Source organism: Schistocerca cancellata, chromosome 8, assembly GCF_023864275.1.
Source record: "Schistocerca cancellata isolate TAMUIC-IGC-003103 chromosome 8, iqSchCanc2.1, whole genome shotgun sequence".
Lineage (NCBI taxonomy): Eukaryota > Metazoa > Arthropoda > Insecta > Orthoptera > Acrididae > Schistocerca > Schistocerca cancellata.
The window spans coordinates 269129060-269150499 of record NC_064633.1 but is presented as its reverse complement, the minus strand read 5'-3'; the positions used below and the strand labels follow the sequence as shown (position 1 = coordinate 269150499).

The window sequence follows — 21440 nt, the reverse complement described above, 5'->3', positions numbered from 1 at the left end:
AAAATGTCTAGTGGCATCAACAGAATTCCAGACAAGGTAATCAAACATAGTTCCATCAGTTTAGATTCTCAGCTAGTTGTTGTTGTTGTTGTTGTTGTTGTGGTCTTCAGTCCAGAGACTGGTTTGATGCAGCTCTCCATGCTACTCTATCCTGTGCAAACTTCTTCATCTCCCAGTATCTACTGCTACCTACATCCTTCTGAATCTGCTTAGTGTATTCATCTCTTGGTCTCCCTCTACGATTTTTACCCTCCACGTTGCCCTCCAATACTAAATTGGTGATCCCTTGATGCCTCAGAACATGTCGTACCAACTGATCCCTTCTTCTAGTCAAGGTGTGCCACAAATTTCTCTTCTCCCTAATTCTATTCAATACCTGCTCATTAGTTATGTGATCTAGCCATCTAATATTCAGCATTCTTCTGTAGCACCACATTTTGAAAGCTTCTATCCTCTTTTTGTCTAAACTATTTATCGTCCACGTTTCACATCCATACATGACCACACTCCATACAAATACTTGCAGAAACTACATCCTGACACTTAAATCTATACTCATTGTTAACAAATTTATCTTCTTCAGAAACACTTTCCTTGCCATTGCCAGTCTACATTTTATATCCTCTCTACTTTGACCATCATCAGTTATTTTGCTCCCCAAACAGCAAAACTCATTTACTACTTTAAGCACCTCATTTCCTAATCTAATACCCTCAGCATCACCTGACTTAATTTGACTACATTCCATTATCCTCATTTTGCTTTTGTTGATGTTCATCTTATATCCTCCCTTCAAGACACTGTCCAGTCCATTCAGCTGCTCTTCCAGGTCCTTTGCTGTCTCTGACAGAATTACAATGTCATCAGCGAATCTCAAAGTTGTTATTTCTTCTCCATGGATTTTAATTTCTACTTCAAATTTTTCTTTGTTTCCTTTACTGCTTGCTCAGTATACAGATTGAATAACGTCAGAGACAGGCTACAACCCTGTCTCACTCCCTTCCCAACCACTGCTTCCCTTTCATGCTCCTCAACTCTATAACTGCCATCTTGTTTCTGTACAAATTATAAATAGCCTTTTGATCCCTGTATTTTACCCCTGCCACCTTCAGAATTTGAAAGAGAGTATCCCAGTCAACATTGTCAAAAGCTTTCTCTAAGTGTACAAATTCTAGAAACATAGGTTTGCCTTTCCTTAATCTATTTTCTAAGATAAGTCGTAGGGTCAGTATTGTCTCATGTGTTCCAACATTTCTATGGAATCCAAACTGATCTTCGCCGAAGTCGGCTTCTACCAGTTTTTCCATTCATCTGTAAAGAATTCATGTCAGTATTTTGCAGCCATGGCTTATTAAAATTTTCACATCTGTCAACATCTGCTTTCTTTGGGATTGGAATTATTATCTTCTTCTTGAAGTCTGAGGGTATTTCGCCTGTCTCATACATCTTGCTCACCAGACGGTAGAGTTTTGTCAGGGCTGGCTCTCCCAAAGCTATCAGTAGTTCTAATGGAATGTTGTCTACTCCCAGGGCCTTGTTTCAGCTTAGGTCAGCTAGCTAACATTATTAATACTTCTTTCAGGACAGAGGTGTTTCCATCAAAACTAAAGTTATCCATTATAAAGTCACTCTACGAAAAGAATAGTAGAGTTGACTTAAAAACAATTATAGACCAGAGTCACAATAGACAGGTTTTTCTAAAGTATTAGAAAGAGTAATGAATGAAGGGCTAGGCAATCTCCTGAATAAAAATAAAATACTCACCAGTGCTCAGAATGGGTTTAGGAAGAACAAATCAATGGCAACAGCAGTCTTGGATAGGAATGAACTAAGCTGTGGGATATTCTTGGATTTATCCAAAGCATTTAACCTAATCAGTCACAATTTACTGCTTATGAAATTACATTTTTATGGGGTTTAAGTAATGGCTTTCAAATGGTTTAAATCTAATAGTCAACAGAGAGTACAAATATGTTACATAGGCAAGGATCACCTTGCAGCTTACAAAATACTAGATATGGAGTGTGTGAGGGCTCTGTATTAGGCTCTCTGTTGTTCCTGGTATATATATAAATGATTTAACAAACCACCAGAGTGCTGCAGACACAGTGATGTTTGCCAACAACATGGGCATTTTCATGAAAGAATATATGGAGGATGACCTACAGCAGAATGTCTCTAAGACAACAGATAAGGCAGGAAAATGGTTTAGGGTTAATGCTTTGGCCATAATGATAAGGAAAAGACGATATGGATAAATTTCTGTAATATTAGAAATTAAGCTAGAAGCAGCATAAAAGCTGAGTTAGGTAACTATGTTATCGCGTAAGCTCCATCCACAAAATGTCTAGGCATGTGGGTGGATGATCACTTGAGATGGAAGAAGCATCTAGAATTTCTGAACAAAACACTAAGCAAATGCTGTCATGTGCTAAGAATCCTTTGCGACTGCTGCAGTGTTGAATCACTGTTGTGTGCTTATTATGCTTAAGTGAACAGCTTTCTTAGATATCGTGTGATCTTCTGGAGAAATACAAGTATGGCAAGACAAACTTTCAAACTTCAAAAAAAAGTGTTGTTAAAGTAATGAAAGAAGTTCAGTGTAGAGAGTCATGTAGGGAAATGATGACACTCCTGGCTGACACATAGAGACGCTTTCACAGAGACAACCACAAAAAAGCTCTTTACCAGAAAGTGTACATTATCAACCAACAATATGTTTTTTTGTACATTGCCTGATACAATAAACAAAATTAAAGAATTTCATAAATTCAGAGTAGATCTAAAACAATTTTTAATAATGCATAGCTTTTATGACACTGAAGAACAGCTGAATGTTAAAAAATAAAATTATTTACGTATAATGGTGTAAGAAGATTGTATTTTTATGTAAGGGTGCAAACAACTTAAAAATAAGAAATTTTATTGTAACTAGCCGTAGCTATGTATTACCTACATCCATACAACATATATTGTTAATCTGTGGATAAAGAAATTGAATTGAATTGAGAAAGGTGTCCCAGGAAGAATCGTCAGTATTCAGGGATATGACAGGAATGATCATTTGGAGCAAAAACATCTACTAAACAAGGGCCCTAAATATATATACCTTAAGAGATACAACCATTTCTTCATCTTTCATACTGTGAAACAAATGTCTTCTACTACAAGCTCTTTGCTTTCCATATTTTGGAAGGAGGTTGTGTGGACCAAAGTAAGAAAAAATTTTCTAGTAAACAAGGGTTCTGAAATGCATGCCTTAAGGGCTGTGAACACTTGTTTTGTAGACGAGATGTGTTTCACAGCAGCAAAGATGAACAAGTCCTCATAGCTCTTAAGGTGAGTATTTTAAAGCTCAAGTTTACCAGACATTTTTTCTTGTTTCGGTCCATACTACCACCTCTCAAAATATGTGAAGCAAAGAGCCTGCAGTAGAAGAGATCTGTTTCATAGTATCAAAGATGAAGAAGTGTCAGGCTCTTAGGATATTCATTTCAGAAACCATGTTTACTAGACATTTTTGCTTCAAATGATAATTTCTGTCATTAACTTGAATATTGACTGTTCCTCCTGTGACTCACTATATAAATAAAAAAATTGGTTTCTTAGTCAACCAGTATTTGGAATTTCAGCTTTAAAAATAGAAATTTATGGAAAGGTAATAGTTATAGCCCCAACAAAAGTCTTGCTACTTTTATAAGCTCTTTCACTTCTAAACTGAAATTTGTTATACTGATTTTAATTATTATTTCCTCAATGATAATTATTCAAGATTTTTTTGTTATTTTGTATAATCTAATTCCCCTCAGAAACCCACAACAATGTTGTGAGAACCAGCTTCACTGATACTGACAATATTTTTTAGATATATCCACATTTCAGAATCATAGTTTAATATAGTTTACAGCCTCAACTACTAGCTTCTAATATCAGTGCATGACATAAACAACAGAAAAAAGTCAAAACTACATAATCACTGACTAATATGAAATATGTTGTAAATAGTCTTCATGGTTTTGCTGCCAGATCCCATAGCGCAAATTCCACAATATTTCCTTGGAGCAACTGTCCGACATCTTCAGGTGGTTCAACCTTGCTGGTGGCTAGGTATGACTGAGAAGAAGACTATTTACAACACATCCACCAGGAAAGTTTGAAGAGTCACATGAAACATGTTGTTTTAGAATACTAATATCCATATAAGTAGATTAAATCCTCTTAAATCTTGTGTTGTAAGTGGCATCAGACTGTTATGCAAAGCTAGAAGAAAACCACACTTAAAATCAAAGAGTACTGCTGAAATTACATTACAAATTTGGTTATAAAATTTTAAGAAAAGTGTTCAGAAGTTTTTGTAACAGTGAGATAATCACTATCTGTGACATATCTTAAAATGTGACTGGCAAAACAAATGAAAGCAATTAGGAAACTGCATTAAATGTAAATAACAGCTGGCCTCTTATAGCCCTCAAAATTTCAGACAATTTTAATATTTTTTTTTTCTCTCAGTAGAAGATAACTTAAATTTGAACAGTTCCTTAGTGGGTAGTGTTCAGTTTTTAAGAAGATTGTCCCAGAATATACCTGATAAAGCTCTGTATATTAAATCTCCAACACAGTTATATTTCATCATAGTCACCATATTGTGGATGTATAGGACACTCCATCTTCAAGGTCATACAGGCACTAAACTGTTAATTTGTCACTGTGTCCAGTGTGAATCAGGAGCACTTGATTTGGAGAAAACTGCTGCTACCAGAGAAAAGTGACGTGAGGAACAATGTTTTTATGACAGAGGTCGTTGTCCACTATAGTAAACTGTAACAGTAAATAGACCAACTGCACTGCAGAAAATAATACACAATTCAGTACTGAAGAACTGATGAGGATCATGTCATCCAGTACTGTTGGTTCTAGAAACCACTGCCCCACATACAAAAAATCAGCTCTTGCTCAATCAGACCTCAACAAATCAGATTTATTGGTAAAACTGAAGTAGTAGACCAGATCCTTGAAAAAACTTCAAAAAATCATTGAAATTTGATTGTCACTACAGAGTGCCAACAAAAACTCTATTATCTAACATTCAGTAATTCAAACTGTTTTAGTAAATTTCATCATTCAACTCTTCTTGACCCATTCATAACATACTACAGTACATACATCAGCTGCAAAAATGACTTCAAATATGTATAAATATTTGAATCCTGTAGAAAAGAATCAGGTAACTGACCCCTCAGAATATGCAGTGAAGAAGGGATGTAGTGAAAACTTTCATGATTCCACCAACCATGCTGTTTGGCAATCCTGAAAAATCAGATTGCTGTGTAAATATCATACAGTGGGAGGCAGTTGACCTGGCAAGGTGAGATCTTGTATCCTGAAGAATGATTCATGTAATGTGTTCAGTAATAATGAAAAGTAACTTTCTGAATGACTTCTTGACCAACCAATGATTTCTGTAGACAAAAAAATGTCACAGGTTAAAACATAAAAACTAAAATCAATTCTGATAGCAAATAACCAGAGCTGATTCCACCCTTGGCCCTGGAACAGGTAAACTCACAACTGGGAATGTTATTCATGTACATCCTTAAAATGGTTGGGACACAAAATTTCTCAAAGAGTTACATTGTGATGTTCTAACTGTGGCAGTTTATTTCTTATTGACTTTATTTTTATGTGAAAGAATGAAAGAACATGGAAGAAATTCTGGCAAACCGAACTCAGATCATCTGTTGCAAAGCAGCTGCATAAGATGTTAACTGTTATTCTTATATTCAATAATTTTATGACTTTTGTTTTTCATTTCAAACTAGAGTCCATATTTTGTACTTTACATTGCTCTCTTTATATGAATTGTTTGGCCTCTTTTAGGACCTTTATAAATTTACCTGCTTTTCCCATGAGAGAAAAAATTATTTAAATTGTTGAGATTTCAAGATTATTAGCAACACAGAAATATTTTAAATGAAGTTGAATGAAGTCTTTTTCTGGAAAGATTGAGATGAGATCAAGTGTACCATTCATGCAAGAAGACAACAGTGCAGTATACTATGATAATGAATAAAAAAGTTATGTTGAAACAGTCTCATAACTTTTCTGTCACAACTCATATACATTTTGCTTTGTACTTACATATTTGCATGCATCCACTTTCTGTACCGTTTTGTCTCACAGGTTTTTGCAGACAAATGGGTAGCAATAGTGCTTTCTGTGATAAGCTAGTGTGATTTAGTAGGTGCATTAAGCTTTCAGTGAAACAAATTTGATTGCTATCCTCACCTGACAATTGCTGAATGGACTCTGTGCAACATAGGAGGGCTGCTGGTTCCATCTTCCAGTCCAGGACTTTCACTGCGACTTCCAAAGAGGCTAAAAGCATCATCCAACAGCTCATGGAAACGACGCCTCATATGACCTACATTTGAACCTGTTGTCTCTGGCTGTGTTATTTCTTCAGGAATTTCTTCTGTATCTGTATTTTCTTCTGTGCCCCCTGGAATGTGAATGTGAATCTAAGTGATTACCTTTCCAGAGTCTGTGGTGTTCCACGTAATCTGGGAAGCTATGATGCTCGAAACAAGATAAGTTTGACTTCAGTGGCATGTTAATTTCAAGCAAGCGTGACCTCCATTTCACCTTTAAAAACATGCACCCATCGCAAAACAAAGATAAATTAAGAATAAAATGTACACCCAGCAGAAAAACTGTGCAACTGCAGACAGCGTGTAATCAAAATTAATACAGCACAATGCTGTCTGTGAAGGCTGCAACATCTGTCAGAAATGAACTGACAATACCATATCACTGAAATTTACAGTGTCAATATGTGGCATTGGTGTCTTCAAATATGTGCATTTGGATCATCGTTCATGTGGCTATGCAACAGTGGGCTAAAAGTGCCTATGCTGGAGTAGAAATAAAGGTGAACTGACGAAAATTATGTTCAATAAGTTCTCTAATGTGGCATTTTCCATTAAAAGCATGTGAGCCATTCAGAACAACTGGCTGATTCAGTACAGGAGAAGTGATGAAATGCAGAAAACTGTATTATCTGACCACCAGAGTGAGTTTACCATTGTCATCGTACATTTGTGTCTGCAGGTTATTTGTGTAGGAAAATGGGAAGGTAAAGGCAAAGTAGAGGAAAGGGTGGGGAGTTGTAGGACATCCCATGTTATGAAGGAGAGGACACAGAATATGTAAAATAAACAATTGAATGTGTTGAGTGGATTATGAACTCCAATATTCCCAGAGTAACAATGGGTGAAATGTGAAAAAATCAATGAGAAGATGATACTGACTGCAGCATCTGTGTAAGGTGAATTAAACAAACAAACAATAGCAACAATAAAAAGACATAAATGTTGTTGCCAAAAATTGCAAAAATTCAGAGTGATTTCCACAGATGATATTCTCGTGAATCGCATATAATTCCACCAATGAATGTTTATGAAGCAAATTACATGTTCATGATATGATGAAACTTCAGTTCTGATTATATGACTTTGTCTCAGAATGGGGAAGGGAAGTGAACATGCTGATGTTAAGGAATTTTGTTGGAATTTGAGTGCACTAACTCAGGGTAACTATTGAAAACTAAGAGAGTAGCTGAACTTGGTTGTGAATCACATGTCTCCTAAATGCAAGTCTTAAATATTAGCCAACAATCTCCTCAAACAGCATACACCCAATTCACTACTAATCTGTCCTGAGGATGCACATTGTGGGAGTGTCTTTCATAGGTACAATTGTCAGATAATATTTGCATTAATGTACTAGGTAAAAATATGAAAGATAAGTAAGTAATGATGGAACTTGATAGTACAATGGTAAAGTTGCACATTTTGTTCAATCATCACTAGAGTTAGTCTGAATCAGGGAGACTAACAGGAAAAGTATTTCACAAGCTTTCCTCAAGAAACTAAAGATTTATGATCTTGACTTTGATGGGAATTCCAAGCACATAGTTACTTCTAATTCACATTCTTGGAAGAAACTACAGTACAACTAGTGGCACTTCCTTCTTTCAATTCACCAATGAAAAAGATATGGTTATGCAAATAATGTGTGATGATGCAAACATCTGAACATGTAATCAGAAGTGTGGACTATCTTTGTGCCATGTGGCAAGCTGCCTAAAAGCAGCTTTGGTTATGTTTAACAACATTGATTCAGTTTCTCTCCATTTTTTCTCCTGAGTTTTTACTCCTTTATTTTTGATACAGTAATAAAATGTATAGTACTTGCAGTGTATTTATTCAGTTATGGATCATAGTACCCACAAATGATGACTCCTACCATGGGAGATGATAAGCAAATCAAGAGTGAAATCACTTAGCCAATTACATGGATAGTTGTCGTGTGTGTTAGAAGACCTGCAGACTATTCTACAACCAATGTTAATTTCTGGACAAGTGCTGGGCACTTCATGTTTTAAGCAGCTCACTGACAGTTCAACACCATGCTGCTTTGCACCTCCCAGGTCGCTTAGCAAATTCATTGCACTGCTGCACCTACTGCGACAGCTCTTGGGGGTAAATATACACACATCAAGAACAGTGTGCTTCACCGAGGGTGCAAACCTATGAACATCTACATTCAATAAGTACTGCAAACTGAAACTACTGATGACAAGGTTCCTTCCATTTTTTGGTATCACCTGAGAGCACTGGTTTCCACAACTGAGGTTTCTGATTCAACATTCAAACAGATTTGGGTGAGCCATTTACATTTTGTGGTGAAAAGTGCACTGATTTCCATTACGTACTAACCTGCAGTTACTGACTGCAAATCAAATTGTCATGTTCTATTACAAAATGATGCAAGTGAGCCCTATATATGGACAACGTGACATCGTGGGTAAGGTTACGGCCACTACCGCAAAGGAGCAGCAGTTTCCACTTGCAAAACAAGTGAGTGCTACAATGCAGCTTCAGTGATATCCAGTGGCAATTCCGAGGAGCGTGAGCCATTCCCAGCAGCACTCAACCTACCAGACAATGTGGCATATGAGGTAATGTCAGCCAGTGCACAAAACTGTGTTCGTATCATCCACGCTTCAGACAACTGGAATGTAAATGCACACTGCCATGCAATTACTAAAATTGAGACAGTGACTGAAATTAAGCACAACTGATCGCTCCACTCAGCAGTGCCTACCCACCACTATAAATGACTCTGCCTCTGCTCATACTCCACCACATGGTAAAAACATAGTCCTTTGTACTGGCAACCTAACTGTCTCAAACATAGCTGACAGGCAGTCTATTCTTCACAGCGTTCCTACATCACATGGGCTGTGAGGACATGTGTAACAAGCTGTTTCATTAAACTGACACAGGCTCAGACATCAGTGTCCTCCCTGCAATATAAGGAAAACTGTTAATCCATAAAATCATGGCCCACAGCAGTGAACAATATGAGAATCCCTACATTTAGTCACCAAGATGCAGTTGCGAATTTGGGATTCTCATAGAATTTTTGAGGGACTTTCTGGACCTCTTATGTCACTGAACCCATACTCAGATGGATTATATTCGCTGTTATAACTGTGTCCATATGGAAGGCTACATTTCACTTGAACAATGAAATCATACATAGTCTTGCAATAACTCTACAACAAGCTTCCGTGTCGCCAATAACTGCACTCTCACCCAAAAGATCTTCAGTTGTTCAGTGGTAAGTGCAAAAACACCACTGTTAAAGGAACTCCATACCTTCTCTAATCTAATTTCAAAAGTTACAACAATGAAAGAATAGAAAATACACATCCTTGCAGACATTGAATTCTTACACGCTAGTGACACCAAACATGCTATGGCTCAAGGACACCTATGTGCTCAGAGATGGTGTCACTATTGGTAAAACACTTTATGCAACAAAATGCCAATCCACGCCACAATTCCAAGTACAACATAAAACAGCATGTCATATTCCCACTATGCCAAGGTTGTCAGATACTTACAAGGCCCATCAGTTAGCCCCTGGTAAGTATGCTGCTGTAAATAAAGAGTTTGAAGGATTTCTGGCTCTGGGGGTTATCAGATGTTCTGAAAGCCCTTGGGTGTCTCCTCTACATGAAGTTCAAAGCAAAGACAGTCCATTGTGTGTGTGTGTGTGTGTGTGTGTGTGTGTGTGTGTGTGTGTGTGGGGACTATCGCACCCTAAATACATGCACCATATGGGCTGCTATCCTGTTCCCCACTTACATGGTCTGAGCACTATGGGACTTCCATGGTCTTATGGTAGTTCTTGTGGGCACTCAAATATTTAATGTCAGTGACTTCCAGAAGGCTTATCATCAAATTCCATTAGCATCAGTCGATGTACAAATGGCAGAAATAATCACACCTTGTGGCCTTTTTGAATATGTGTGGATACCATTCGGCCTTAAGAATGCCATGCAAACAGCACAATATTTCACTCACTAGGTCCTCTGTGGCTGGAATTTCTACTTTGCCTACATTGGCAACATGTTGATATTTTCTGCATCTAGTTCTGAGTGCAAAATTCATCTATGGGCTATTTTTGAAAGACTTTCTGATTATGGGGTGAAATTGAAGAGCAACAAGTGTGAAGTGTGTGCTTCACAGACATACAGTGAACTCTTTGGGACATCAAGTAAGTATTGAAGGTATTAAGCCCTTACACTCTAAAGTTGACTTGCTTCAGTTGATTCCCCTTCCTGAAACATATCAGCAATTGTGGCATTTCCTAGGTGTCATTAATTTCTACAAGTGCCACCTCACATGAGCAGTCCAAGCACCACTCACAGCAGTGCTTTCAAGCATCACTTTATGAGGACAACACTCTCTTGCATGGACACCTGAAATGTCACCTGCTTTCCAAAAAGTCAAAATCTCCTTGCAAGAGCAAAACTTCTTGTTCACCCTCTGTCTTCAACATCACTGGCTGTGGTCATCAATGCTAGTCAGACTGCTATAGGGGTGGTGCCGCAACAGATGGTAAAAGGTTCAAGGCAGACCCTCGATTTTTTTCCTGTAAGTTGTCTGACACACAGACTAAATAGGGTGCCTACCACCATGACATGTTAGTGGTCTACAAAGTAATTAGACATTTCCAACCACAAGCTGAGCCATGCTACTTCACTGCCTTTTTCTTCTTTCTTCTTCTTTTAGTGTTCAAACCTGAGGCTGGTTTGCAGCAGAGCGCCATTCCTCTCTTCTGCCTGCCTTCCTCTTCATTTCCATGTATGTGTTATATCCAACGTCATTCATGATCTGTTGCATGTATGATATCCTTGGTCGCTCCCGCCAATTCCTTCCCTCAATAGCTCCTTCTGCTATTGTTCCAATGATGTTGTTGTGTCGTAGTGTGTACCCTACAAGTTTGTCTCTTCTTGTTTGGATGTGCCTCCACTGAGATCTAGTTTCCTGTACTCTTCTAAGCACCTCTTCATTTGTTACTTTGTCTCTCCAGCTGATCTTCATCATCCTTCTATAGCACACATCTCCAGGGCCTCTAGCCATCTTCTCTCTTCTCTTCCAATTGTCCAAGTTTCACGTCCGTATAGGGCCACACTCCAAATGAAACCTTTCATGATACGTTTCCTTATTTTCAGACTGATGTTGTTGCTGGTGAGTAAGTTCCTTCTCCAATTAAATGAAATTTTAGCCTTTTGTATTCTGGTCACAATTTCTTTCCGGCTTCTACCATCTCTTGTGATTTTGCTTCCAGGGTAAGTAAATCCCTCTATCACTTCCAGCTCCTCTCTTCCAATTCTCATTCTCAGAGGTTCATATTCTGCTCCTGTACTGCATGCCGTCACTTTAGTCTTTTTCTTGTTTATTCTCATTCCGTACTGATTGCATAGAATTTTTTCCTTTGTTCTGAGACTTCCTCTAGATCTTCTTTTGTTCTTTTGTCTCCGTGACTATAGCAATATCATCTGCATAATGTAGCATATCTATCTTCTGCCCATTAATTTTGATCCCCACCTCAGTAGTTTCTCAAACTTGGTCTATAGCTTCCTGGATGTAAGCATTGAATATAAGAGGAGAGAGAGAGCATCCTTGCCTTACCCCTTTTCTAATATTTGCTTCTTGTTCTTGGTGACAGTTCCTAATCACGGCCACTTCATAGAAACTGAGTATCACACGGATGTCTTTGTACTTTATTCCACTTTTCCTCAGCACTCTGAACATCTCTTGCCAAATAATGTTATCAAATGCCCTTTCCATGTCTACAAAGGCAATATAAGTTGGTTTATTTTTCTGTAATTGCTTTTCGATAATGAGTCTAACTGCCAGAATTGCCTCTCTTGTTCCCAGTCCCCTTCTGAAACCAAACTGATCTCCACTCAGGATATCCTCCACCTTCTCTTCAGTTCTCTTCATAACTGTTTTTATGAGAATTTTTGATGCATGTGATATTAGGCTTAGAGTTCGGTACTGTTCGCATTTTGTAGATGCTGCCTTCTTTGGTATAGGAACAATGATACATTTCTGAAGGTCTGTTGTATCTCTCCTTTGTTATAGATGGACCTAATAAGTTTAAGCAGCATCATTATCATGCTGTCACCAGCATTCTTTATTAATTCTGCAGGGATGTTATTGATACCCGTTGCTTTGTTGTCCCATAGTTCTTTTAGAGCTCTAAATTCTTCTTGCAGAATGTCATCTCCCTTGTCACCATTGTCTACTTGCTCCTCTCTTCCTATTACTTCCACCGTAAGAGGTGTTCCGGCATACAACTCCTCTATGTACTCTTTCCATCTCTTCACCATGTCTTCACCAAACAGCATTTCCCCTCTTTATTTTCTATTGTGCCAGAGAATGTTGTTTTATGTTTGTTAAAAAATTGATTTGCTGTTCTGTAGGCTAAATCAGTTCTTCCATTTTGCATATTTTCTTCCACTTCTCTGCACATTTCTTCAAGAAAATTTTCTTTTGTTTTCCTACCTTCTCTATTAACTAAATTCCTTAGTCTTCTGTATTCAGCCTTTCCTTGTTCATCAGTTATATTTTTGTATAATCTCCTGTTTTCTATAAGCTCAATAATATCTGCCGTAATCCATTTCCTCTTGTTTTTGGGTTCAGTTCTTCCAACTATCTTTTCTGCTGCTTTGTATATACCAGATTTAATTTGATCCCAGTCTTCATTTACTCCACCACGTTGGAAATTCCTAGCTAGGTTGTCTGTTTCATGAGTGTAGCACTTTGCCAGTCCCTCAGTTTTCAGTTTTTCTAGTTCCCATTTAAGTTTTACTGGCGTCTTCTTCAAATGTTCGAATCTCAGTGAACTTTTCATGAGGACCAGGTTATGATCACTGCCTATGTCTGCAGATGGATAGCTCCTGCAATCTTTTATCAGATTCCTAAAATGTGCTTTCACTAGAATGTAATCAATCTGTTGTCTCCTCAGGTCTCCAGGGGCCTTCCATGTGTATCTTATTCGTTTGTGATGTTGTAAAAATGTGTTTGCAACAACTAATTGGTTCCTCCAGCAGAACTTGACAACTCAATCTCCTCTTTCATTTCTTCTTCCTAGTCAATATTTGCCAACAAATCCTTCCTCCAGTTCTTCACCTACAATCACTTTCCAGTCCCCCATGGCAATCAGGTGTCTTTACAGACACAAAACCATTTCTTTGGCATTTAATAAACCTCTCTATTCCTTCACTCCTTGGCAGTTTTACCATCTGGAGCTCATTGTGCAATTCACTACTGATTTCCTTCACCTGTAAGGAGCTGATAATGTGGTTGCTGACTATTTCTCGAGAATCAATGTACTCTCACCAAGAGTGGATCTAATCCAGCTAGCTATGGCACAGGAAACTGTTGAGGATTTACACGAGTTCCTTACGAAACAAATGATGGGAATGAAGTGGAAACAATTACCTATGGGCAACTTCCATGCCTAGTGTGATGTTTCTCAGTGGCAACCACAACCTTTTGTAACTTTCTGTTGTAGAAACAGGTTTTTGACGCCATTCACAGCCTCGCACATTCTGGAGCCAACACAACTATTCAGATGATAACAGACAGATATGTTTGTCTGAGGGTATGACAAGGTTGTCATTTATGGGTTAAAACCTGTTTACCTTGTCAGTTGGCTGAAGTCAGATACCATGTCCACAACCCTCTCGATTCTTTTTGAGAACTGATATGCCGTTTTTCTCATGTCTCATAGACTTTGTAGGGCCACTACTCCTAGTGCAAGGGTTCAAATATATTTTCACCACTACTGAAAGGTCTATCCACTGGCTGAAGCTATGACAATTATGGCTATTTCAGCAGAGACAGAACCCACCCATCTTGTTCATAAAGACCTTGCTCACTCTAGCTATGTCTGGCTCCATACGTATGCCATTAAAGCACCCTTGCAACCACCTCACATTGCCTCCTTTTCAGTCTTAGAAAGCGATGCTCACACAATGATGCTCTTAATTAACGTCAAACCAAACAGGGTTCCGATCAAATGAGTAAAACCAACATACCTGCTTCAGTCAAATGACACTGCACAACAGCAGCTTCTCTGTTGACCAAGCCTAATATGGCCGGGAAGCCATATTTTAACTATATATGACGGTAGTATCTGTTCCCGAAAGAACAGTTACCGTGGATGACCATGCAGCTTTGCTAGAAATGAAATGATAATTAAATGGACACCCTAGCTGCAAACAGACATTGATGTACTTCATTGAGGACATGTTGAAAATGTGTGCCCCGACCGGGACTCGAACCTGGGATCTCCTGCTTACATGGCAGATGCTCTATCCATCTGAGCCACCGAAGACACAGAGGATAGTGCGTCTGCAGGGACTTATCCCTTGCACACTCCCCATGAGATCTACATTCCCAACATGTCCACATCATATTAGGCGCACTACGAATGTAGTGGTGTGGACATGTTGGGAACGTGGATCTCATGGGGAGTGTGCAAGGGATAAGTCCACACCACTACATTCGTAGTGCGCCTAATATGGTGTGGACATGTTGGGAATGTGGATCTCATGGGGAGTGTGCAAGGGATAAGTCCCTGGCCACCAAACGACCCAGATTTAATTCCAATCGAGAATCTGTGGGACCACTGTTCACACCATTGATATTCAACCATGAAACATAGTGCAGCTGGCCATGGCACTGGAGTTGACATCTCCCCACATCTCTGTTGATCCCTAGGCACTCTTCCTGCATGTCTCACAGCAGTCCTCGCTGCAAGAGGTGGTTTTTCAGGCTTTTGATAGGTGGTCACATTAATGTGACTGGACAGTGTAATATCTGACATTTACCAACAAAGTATTACAGGCCCTCTGCTGTTCCTGATCTACATAAATGATTTAGGAAACAATCTGAACAGCTCTCTCAGATCGTTTGCAGATCATTCTGTCATTTACCATCTTGTAAAGTCATCAGACTATCAAAAGCAATTGCAAAGTGGTTTTTATCCTACATATCTGTATGGTGCGAAAAGTGGAAATTGCCTCTAAATAATGAAAAGTGCAAAGTCACTCACGTACTATTAAAAGGAATCCATTAATTTTCTGTTACATGATAAATTACACAAATCTAAAGGCTGTAAATTCAGCTAAATGTTTAGGGATAACAATTATGAATAACTTAAACTGGAATGAGAATATAGATAATACTGTGGGTAAAGCAAACCAAAGACTGTAATTTATTGGCAGGACACATAAAAAATGCAACAGGTCTGCTGAAGAGGCTGCTTGCACTACACCTGTCTGTCCTCTAGGGGAGTAGTGTTGCATGATGTGGGATGCGCATCAGATAGGATAGAAGTTCAAAGAAGGGCAGTTATCTTGAAGTAAAGGAGAAAGAGTGCCACAGTTATGATACATTAATTGGGGTGGCAATTTTTTTGTAATGGCAGGTTCTCCTCATGAAGTTTAACTCACCAACTTTCTCCACAGAGTGTGAAAATATCTCCTTTGCACCCACCTACATAGAGAGAAATCATCATCATAATAAAATAACAGAAATCAGAGCTCACACATAAAAATTTAAATGATAATTTTTCCTGTGTGCTGTTTGAGAAAGGAATGGTAGAGAAATAGCTTGAAGGTGACTTGATGAACCTTCTGCCAGGCACTTAATTGCAAATTGCAGTGTAATCATGTAGATGGAGATAGAGATTAGAGTACCCACAAATGGAAACACATACATTCTGGAGTACATATGTCTTTGTACGATGGTTACACTGACCGTTCAGTAGTTATGACCATTGTTTGCACTATCAGTGAAAACTGTTAGGTCAGTAGTGAGCCAGTGCCAATGCAGTTGGTTAGGCATAAGCGAGGCAGAATGGGAGACCCATCTGACTTCTGTCTTGTACAGACTTACGTCAAGATTGAATCGACAAAGTAAGAGGAGAAAACTAGTTCACAGAAAGTGGGGCTGTCAAGTGATGAACAAGACTGACAAGGAATCATACAGCTGATATGGCAATCTGATCCCCACAAAAGCACATTTCTGGCCACCAGGTATTGCATAAGAGTGACATGAAATCAGTTGAGACGTTACACATGAATAAATGAAGACTGGAAGACATTAATACTAAGTGAACAGTCATCCTTCACTTTGTTTTCAATAAATTGTTAGACTGAGGTATAATGGATGCTTAAAAAAGCTTATACATCTAGCTGACTTCCTGACATAGTTAGATTTATGGATTTGTAAAAATGTGTGCATCATGATCACAGTTTTTTGTTGTTTTCGTAAGTCAAGAAAGACAAACTATAGCTACAGATTTGTAGGCATTTTACTGAGCAAGATGATGCAATGATCAGGAAATGTATTCAGGAGCTGTTGACTTTAGATGACCATTTGGACATGCTGATCTAAGTTTTCCAAAAACTAAACTAAACTCCGTCCAAACAGGCCAAAGGACCCAGTGGTACTGACCGGCTGCCATGTCACCCTCAGCCCACAGGCATCACTGGAAACAGATATGGTGGGGTGTGTGGCCAGCACACTGCTCTCCCTGGCGTATGTCAGTTTACAAGACTGGAGCCGTTACTTCTCGATTAAGTAGTTCTTCAGTTAGTCTCACAAGGGCTGAGTGTACCTCACTTGCCAACAGCGCTTAGCAGACCTGATGGTGACCCATCCAAGTGCTAGCCCAGCTCAACAGTGTGTAGGGAAGCAGCCTACTCACGCCGTATAAAATTCATATCAGTCTTTCCATTGTGTGCCAGCCGTGCGCTGTAACTAGCTCTGACGTCATAAGTGTTGTGCAATACTTTAAAAATCAAGTAAATAACCTGAAACGTTTCTAGCATGTCAGGAGTAATACTAAATCAATATGTGTTGAAAATCAGTTCAATAACTTTAACCATTTTCGAAATTTGGACGTTTTTCTGTAAAAATCATTGGCGCAACAGAAAGGAGCTAGAAACTTAAAAATTTATATTTAGATTCCATTTGCATAATAATTTAGTAGAAACAGTATTCTGGATCTCACAAATTAAAATTTTAGTTGAAATTCATGATTTTCTGGTTTTTGTCTTAGAAATTAAGGAAGCAAGATAGATTAAGTAGGCGAATAAATAAAGCTAGGATGTTTAAATTTAAGTAGAAGGGAGATCCGCTATAATCATAAAGATGTGAGAAGTTTCAACTGAATAACTATAAAACAATAGCGATAGCGTATCTCCAAAGGGCAAGTTCAGAGCTCGTCTACTGCGTGTAGTGTAATTAAATTAATTCTCTCGCCCAAAATATTTGACTTAGCCACGTCAGACTTTTATTATGATTACTTACCTGTGTGTTGATTGCACATTTAAATTTAGAGCTTCATCAGCCTTCAGCAAAGGAAGCAATGATTTATTCGATAACTTAAAGTGGTGCATTACTGGCCCAGCGGCTAGTAGGGAGAGCGGATTTGATCAGGCATTCCCTTAGCCGTCCGCACCGTGGCTTTATATGTGTAGAGAAACATATAGAAGCATGTGCCTGTGAGCTTAAATTAAATAAAGGCACATTTATAATTGTAACTGTATATAGGTCCCCATCAGGAAATTTTCATCTGTTTCTGAAAAATTTGGACTCCTTGTTGTGCTATCTGTCAGACAGGGGGAAGCAAATTATTATTTGTGGGGACTTCAATGTAGATTCTCTGAAAGAGGGTAATAGGAAAAATGACCTTGAAGTATTACTCGGTTCTTTCAATTTGACACCCGTTATTGATTTTCCTACTCGGGTGGTAAAGGATAGCAGCTCACTGATAGATAACTTCTTTATAGACCAAGATAAGTTTAACCAGATAAATGCTCAGCCTGTTGTGAATGGTCTCTCTGATCATGGTGCACAGCTAGTTACAGTATATGACATAGCTCCATTCAGCAATACTAAACAGTCCTCCAAAGTAGTACGTTCAGTCAACGATTTAACAATTGCAAATTTCAGGAAAAGCCTAGAGCAGTTAGACTGGGATGAGGTGTACCGTGAACCTAATGCCAATTTAAAATATAATTTATTTCATGACATTTTTGTAAATGCATTTGAAATCTCACCCACTTCTCCCTCTGAAATTAGGAAAATAATAAACTTGCTTAAAAGCAAAAACTCACATGGAATTGATGGCATTTCCAGCAAAATACTAAAAGCTTGTTCTCAACAGATAAGTAAGATTCTCAGCCACCTGTGTAATAGCTCCCAAGATCATCCTGCAGACTGAAATATGCTATTGTTATACCTTTGCATAAAAAGGGGGATAGATCTGATGTCAACAATTAGCGTCCAATCTCCCTTCTAACAGCTTTATCCAAAATTTTTGAGAAAGTAATGTATTCAAGAGTAGCTTCACATATCTGTGACAATGAAGTACTAACAAAATGTCAATTTGGTTTCCAGAAAGGTTTTTCAACAGAAAATGCCACATATGCTTTCACCAATCAAATTTTGAATGATCTGAATAACCGAACACCACCCATTGGGATTTTTTGTGATCTCTCAAAGGCTTTTGATTGTGTAAATCATGAAATTCTGCTAGACAAGCTCAAGTATTGTGGCACGAGTGGGACAGTGCACAAATGGTTTAATTCGTACCTAACTGGAAGAGTGCAGAAAGTTGAAATAAGTAGCTCTCATAATATGCAAAGATCAGCACATTCCTCAAACTGGGGAACTATCAAGAATGGGGTTCCACAAGGGTCAGTCTTGGGTCCTTTGTTGTTCTTAATATATATTAATGACTTGCCATTCTATATTCATGAAGAGGCAAAGTTAGTTCTCTTTGCTGATGATACAAGTATAGTAATCACACCTGACAAACAAGAATTAACTGATGAAATTGTCAATACTGTCTTTCAGAAAATTACTAAGTGGTTCCTTGTAAACGGACTCTCACTGAATTTTGATAAGACACAGTACATACAGTTCCGTACAGTGAATGGTATGACGCCATTAATAAATATAGACCTTAATCAGAAGCATATAGCTAAGGTAGAATATTCCAAATTTTTAGGTGTGTACATTGATGAGAGATTAAATTGGAAGAAACACATTGATGATCTGCTGAAACGTTTGAGTTCAGCTACTTATGCAATAAGGGTCATTGCAAATTTTGGTGATAAACATCTTAGTAAATTAGCTTACTACGCCTATTTTTACTCGTTGCTTTCATATGGCATCATATTTTGGGGTAATTCATCACTGACGAATAAAGTATTTATTGCACAAAAGCGTGTAATCAGAATAATAGCTGGAGTCCACCCAAGATCATCCTGCAGACATTTATTTAAGGATCTAGGGATATTCACAGTAGCTTCTCAGTATATATACTCTCTTATGAAATTTGTTATTAACAACCAAACCCAATTCAAAAGTAATAGCAGTGTGCATAACTACAATACTAGGAGAAAGGATGATCTTCACTATTCAAGATTAAATCTAACTTTGGCCCAGAAAGGGGTGAATTATACTGGCACTAAAGTCTTTGGTCACTTACCAAATAGTATCAAAAGTCTGACAGATAACCAACAAGTATTTAAGAAGAAATTAAAAGAATTTCTGAATGACAACTCCTTCTACTCCATAGAGGAATTTTTAGATATAAATTTAAAAAAAAAATATATTAAAAAAATAAAAAAAACACAAAAAAATGAAAAAGTTGTTATATTAACTTAAGTATGTTGTTAAATTAACTTAATTATGTCATGTATTGGAAAATTTGACTCGTTCCACATCATTACGAAATATCGTATTCATGATCCATGGAACTAGTATTAATCTAATCTAATCCAATAAGAGAAAAGGCCCCAGTTCTCTCCAGACACTGGTTAGCGCACCACCTGTGCTGGGAGTTGCGTCGCGTCGGTATCATTGCTATAAACAGCCTCGGATGCCGTAATAAGTTACTCGGGATACGCATAACCATGAAATCGTTTTCGAGTGAAGTGTTAATTCTGGGATGACTTAAGTGATCTATCTTCAGTTTGCGTATGTCGTATTTTCACGCGCCGCTGCAGGACAGACATTCTACCATTATTTAGCGTGGCGTTTGATGAACATTATCATCAAATTATGGTGAGCATTCACTTAAACATTTAATTTGAGCCGGCCGCGGTGGTCATGCGGTTCTAGGCGCTGCAGTCCGGAACTGCTACGCTCGCAGGTTCGAATCCTGCCTCGGGCATGGATGTGTGTGATGTCCTTAGGTTAGTTAGGTTTAAGTAGTTCTAAGTTCTAAGGGACTGATGACCTAAGATGTTAAGTCCCATAGTGCTCAGAGCCATTTGAACCATTTTTGAATTTAATTTGAACAGTTATAGTTGCATCAGCGCATTAGACTCTGAACTGCTCTGGTAGTTGGATTGTGTGGATTCTTTTTGGTCTGTGACTTTCAGAATATAGTGAACATTTTAGAGAGAATGGTTTTTACTTATGAATCCCAGACAATCTCCTACTTCCTCAGAGTTATAAGCTGTAGCTATAAATGTATTTCTCAGACAAAGTGGGCACTAGGAATTCTAATTACAGGCTTCACGTTTTGCTAATCACTTTCTGGTTGCCAATATTGTAGTTAGAGAGCCAGTGTTGAGAACGGCAAACAACAGCAATAAATAAATAAAATGAACATTTTAAAACAATCATTCCACCCGCCGCCCCACATATGTTGCTAATCAGCTGGGAAAAACAAAACATTTTATAATTCAATTATCCCACCCGCTGCCCCACGTATGTTGCTAATCAGCCGGGAAAAACAAAACATTAATAACAATTATTCCACCCGTTGCCTCACATGTGGTGCATTGGCCGGGAAAAACAAAACGTTTATATTAACAAATATCCCACCCGCCACCCCACAAGTGCTTAAATTTGGTGATCTGATGGGAACCGGTGTTACCACTCTTGCAAAGCCATTGGCTCTACGTTTTCCATGGTTTTTCTAAATAGCTTCCAATGAAAGCCAGAATAGTTCCTTGCATGAAAACATAGCAAAATTCTTGCCTC

At 38.2% G+C, this 21440-nt stretch overlaps 1 protein-coding gene across 1 annotated transcript in view; it reads right to left on the bottom strand.

Annotated features, from left to right (window-relative positions):
- The window catches only part of LOC126095508 (uncharacterized), a 346398-nt gene that overhangs the window by 5825 nt on the left and 319133 nt on the right, over positions 1-21440 (bottom strand). The window contains exon 10 of the mRNA XM_049910294.1: positions 6286-6499. Coding sequence (XP_049766251.1) covers positions 6286-6499 — 214 coding nt within the window. The remainder of the gene's footprint in view (positions 1-6285; positions 6500-21440) is intronic.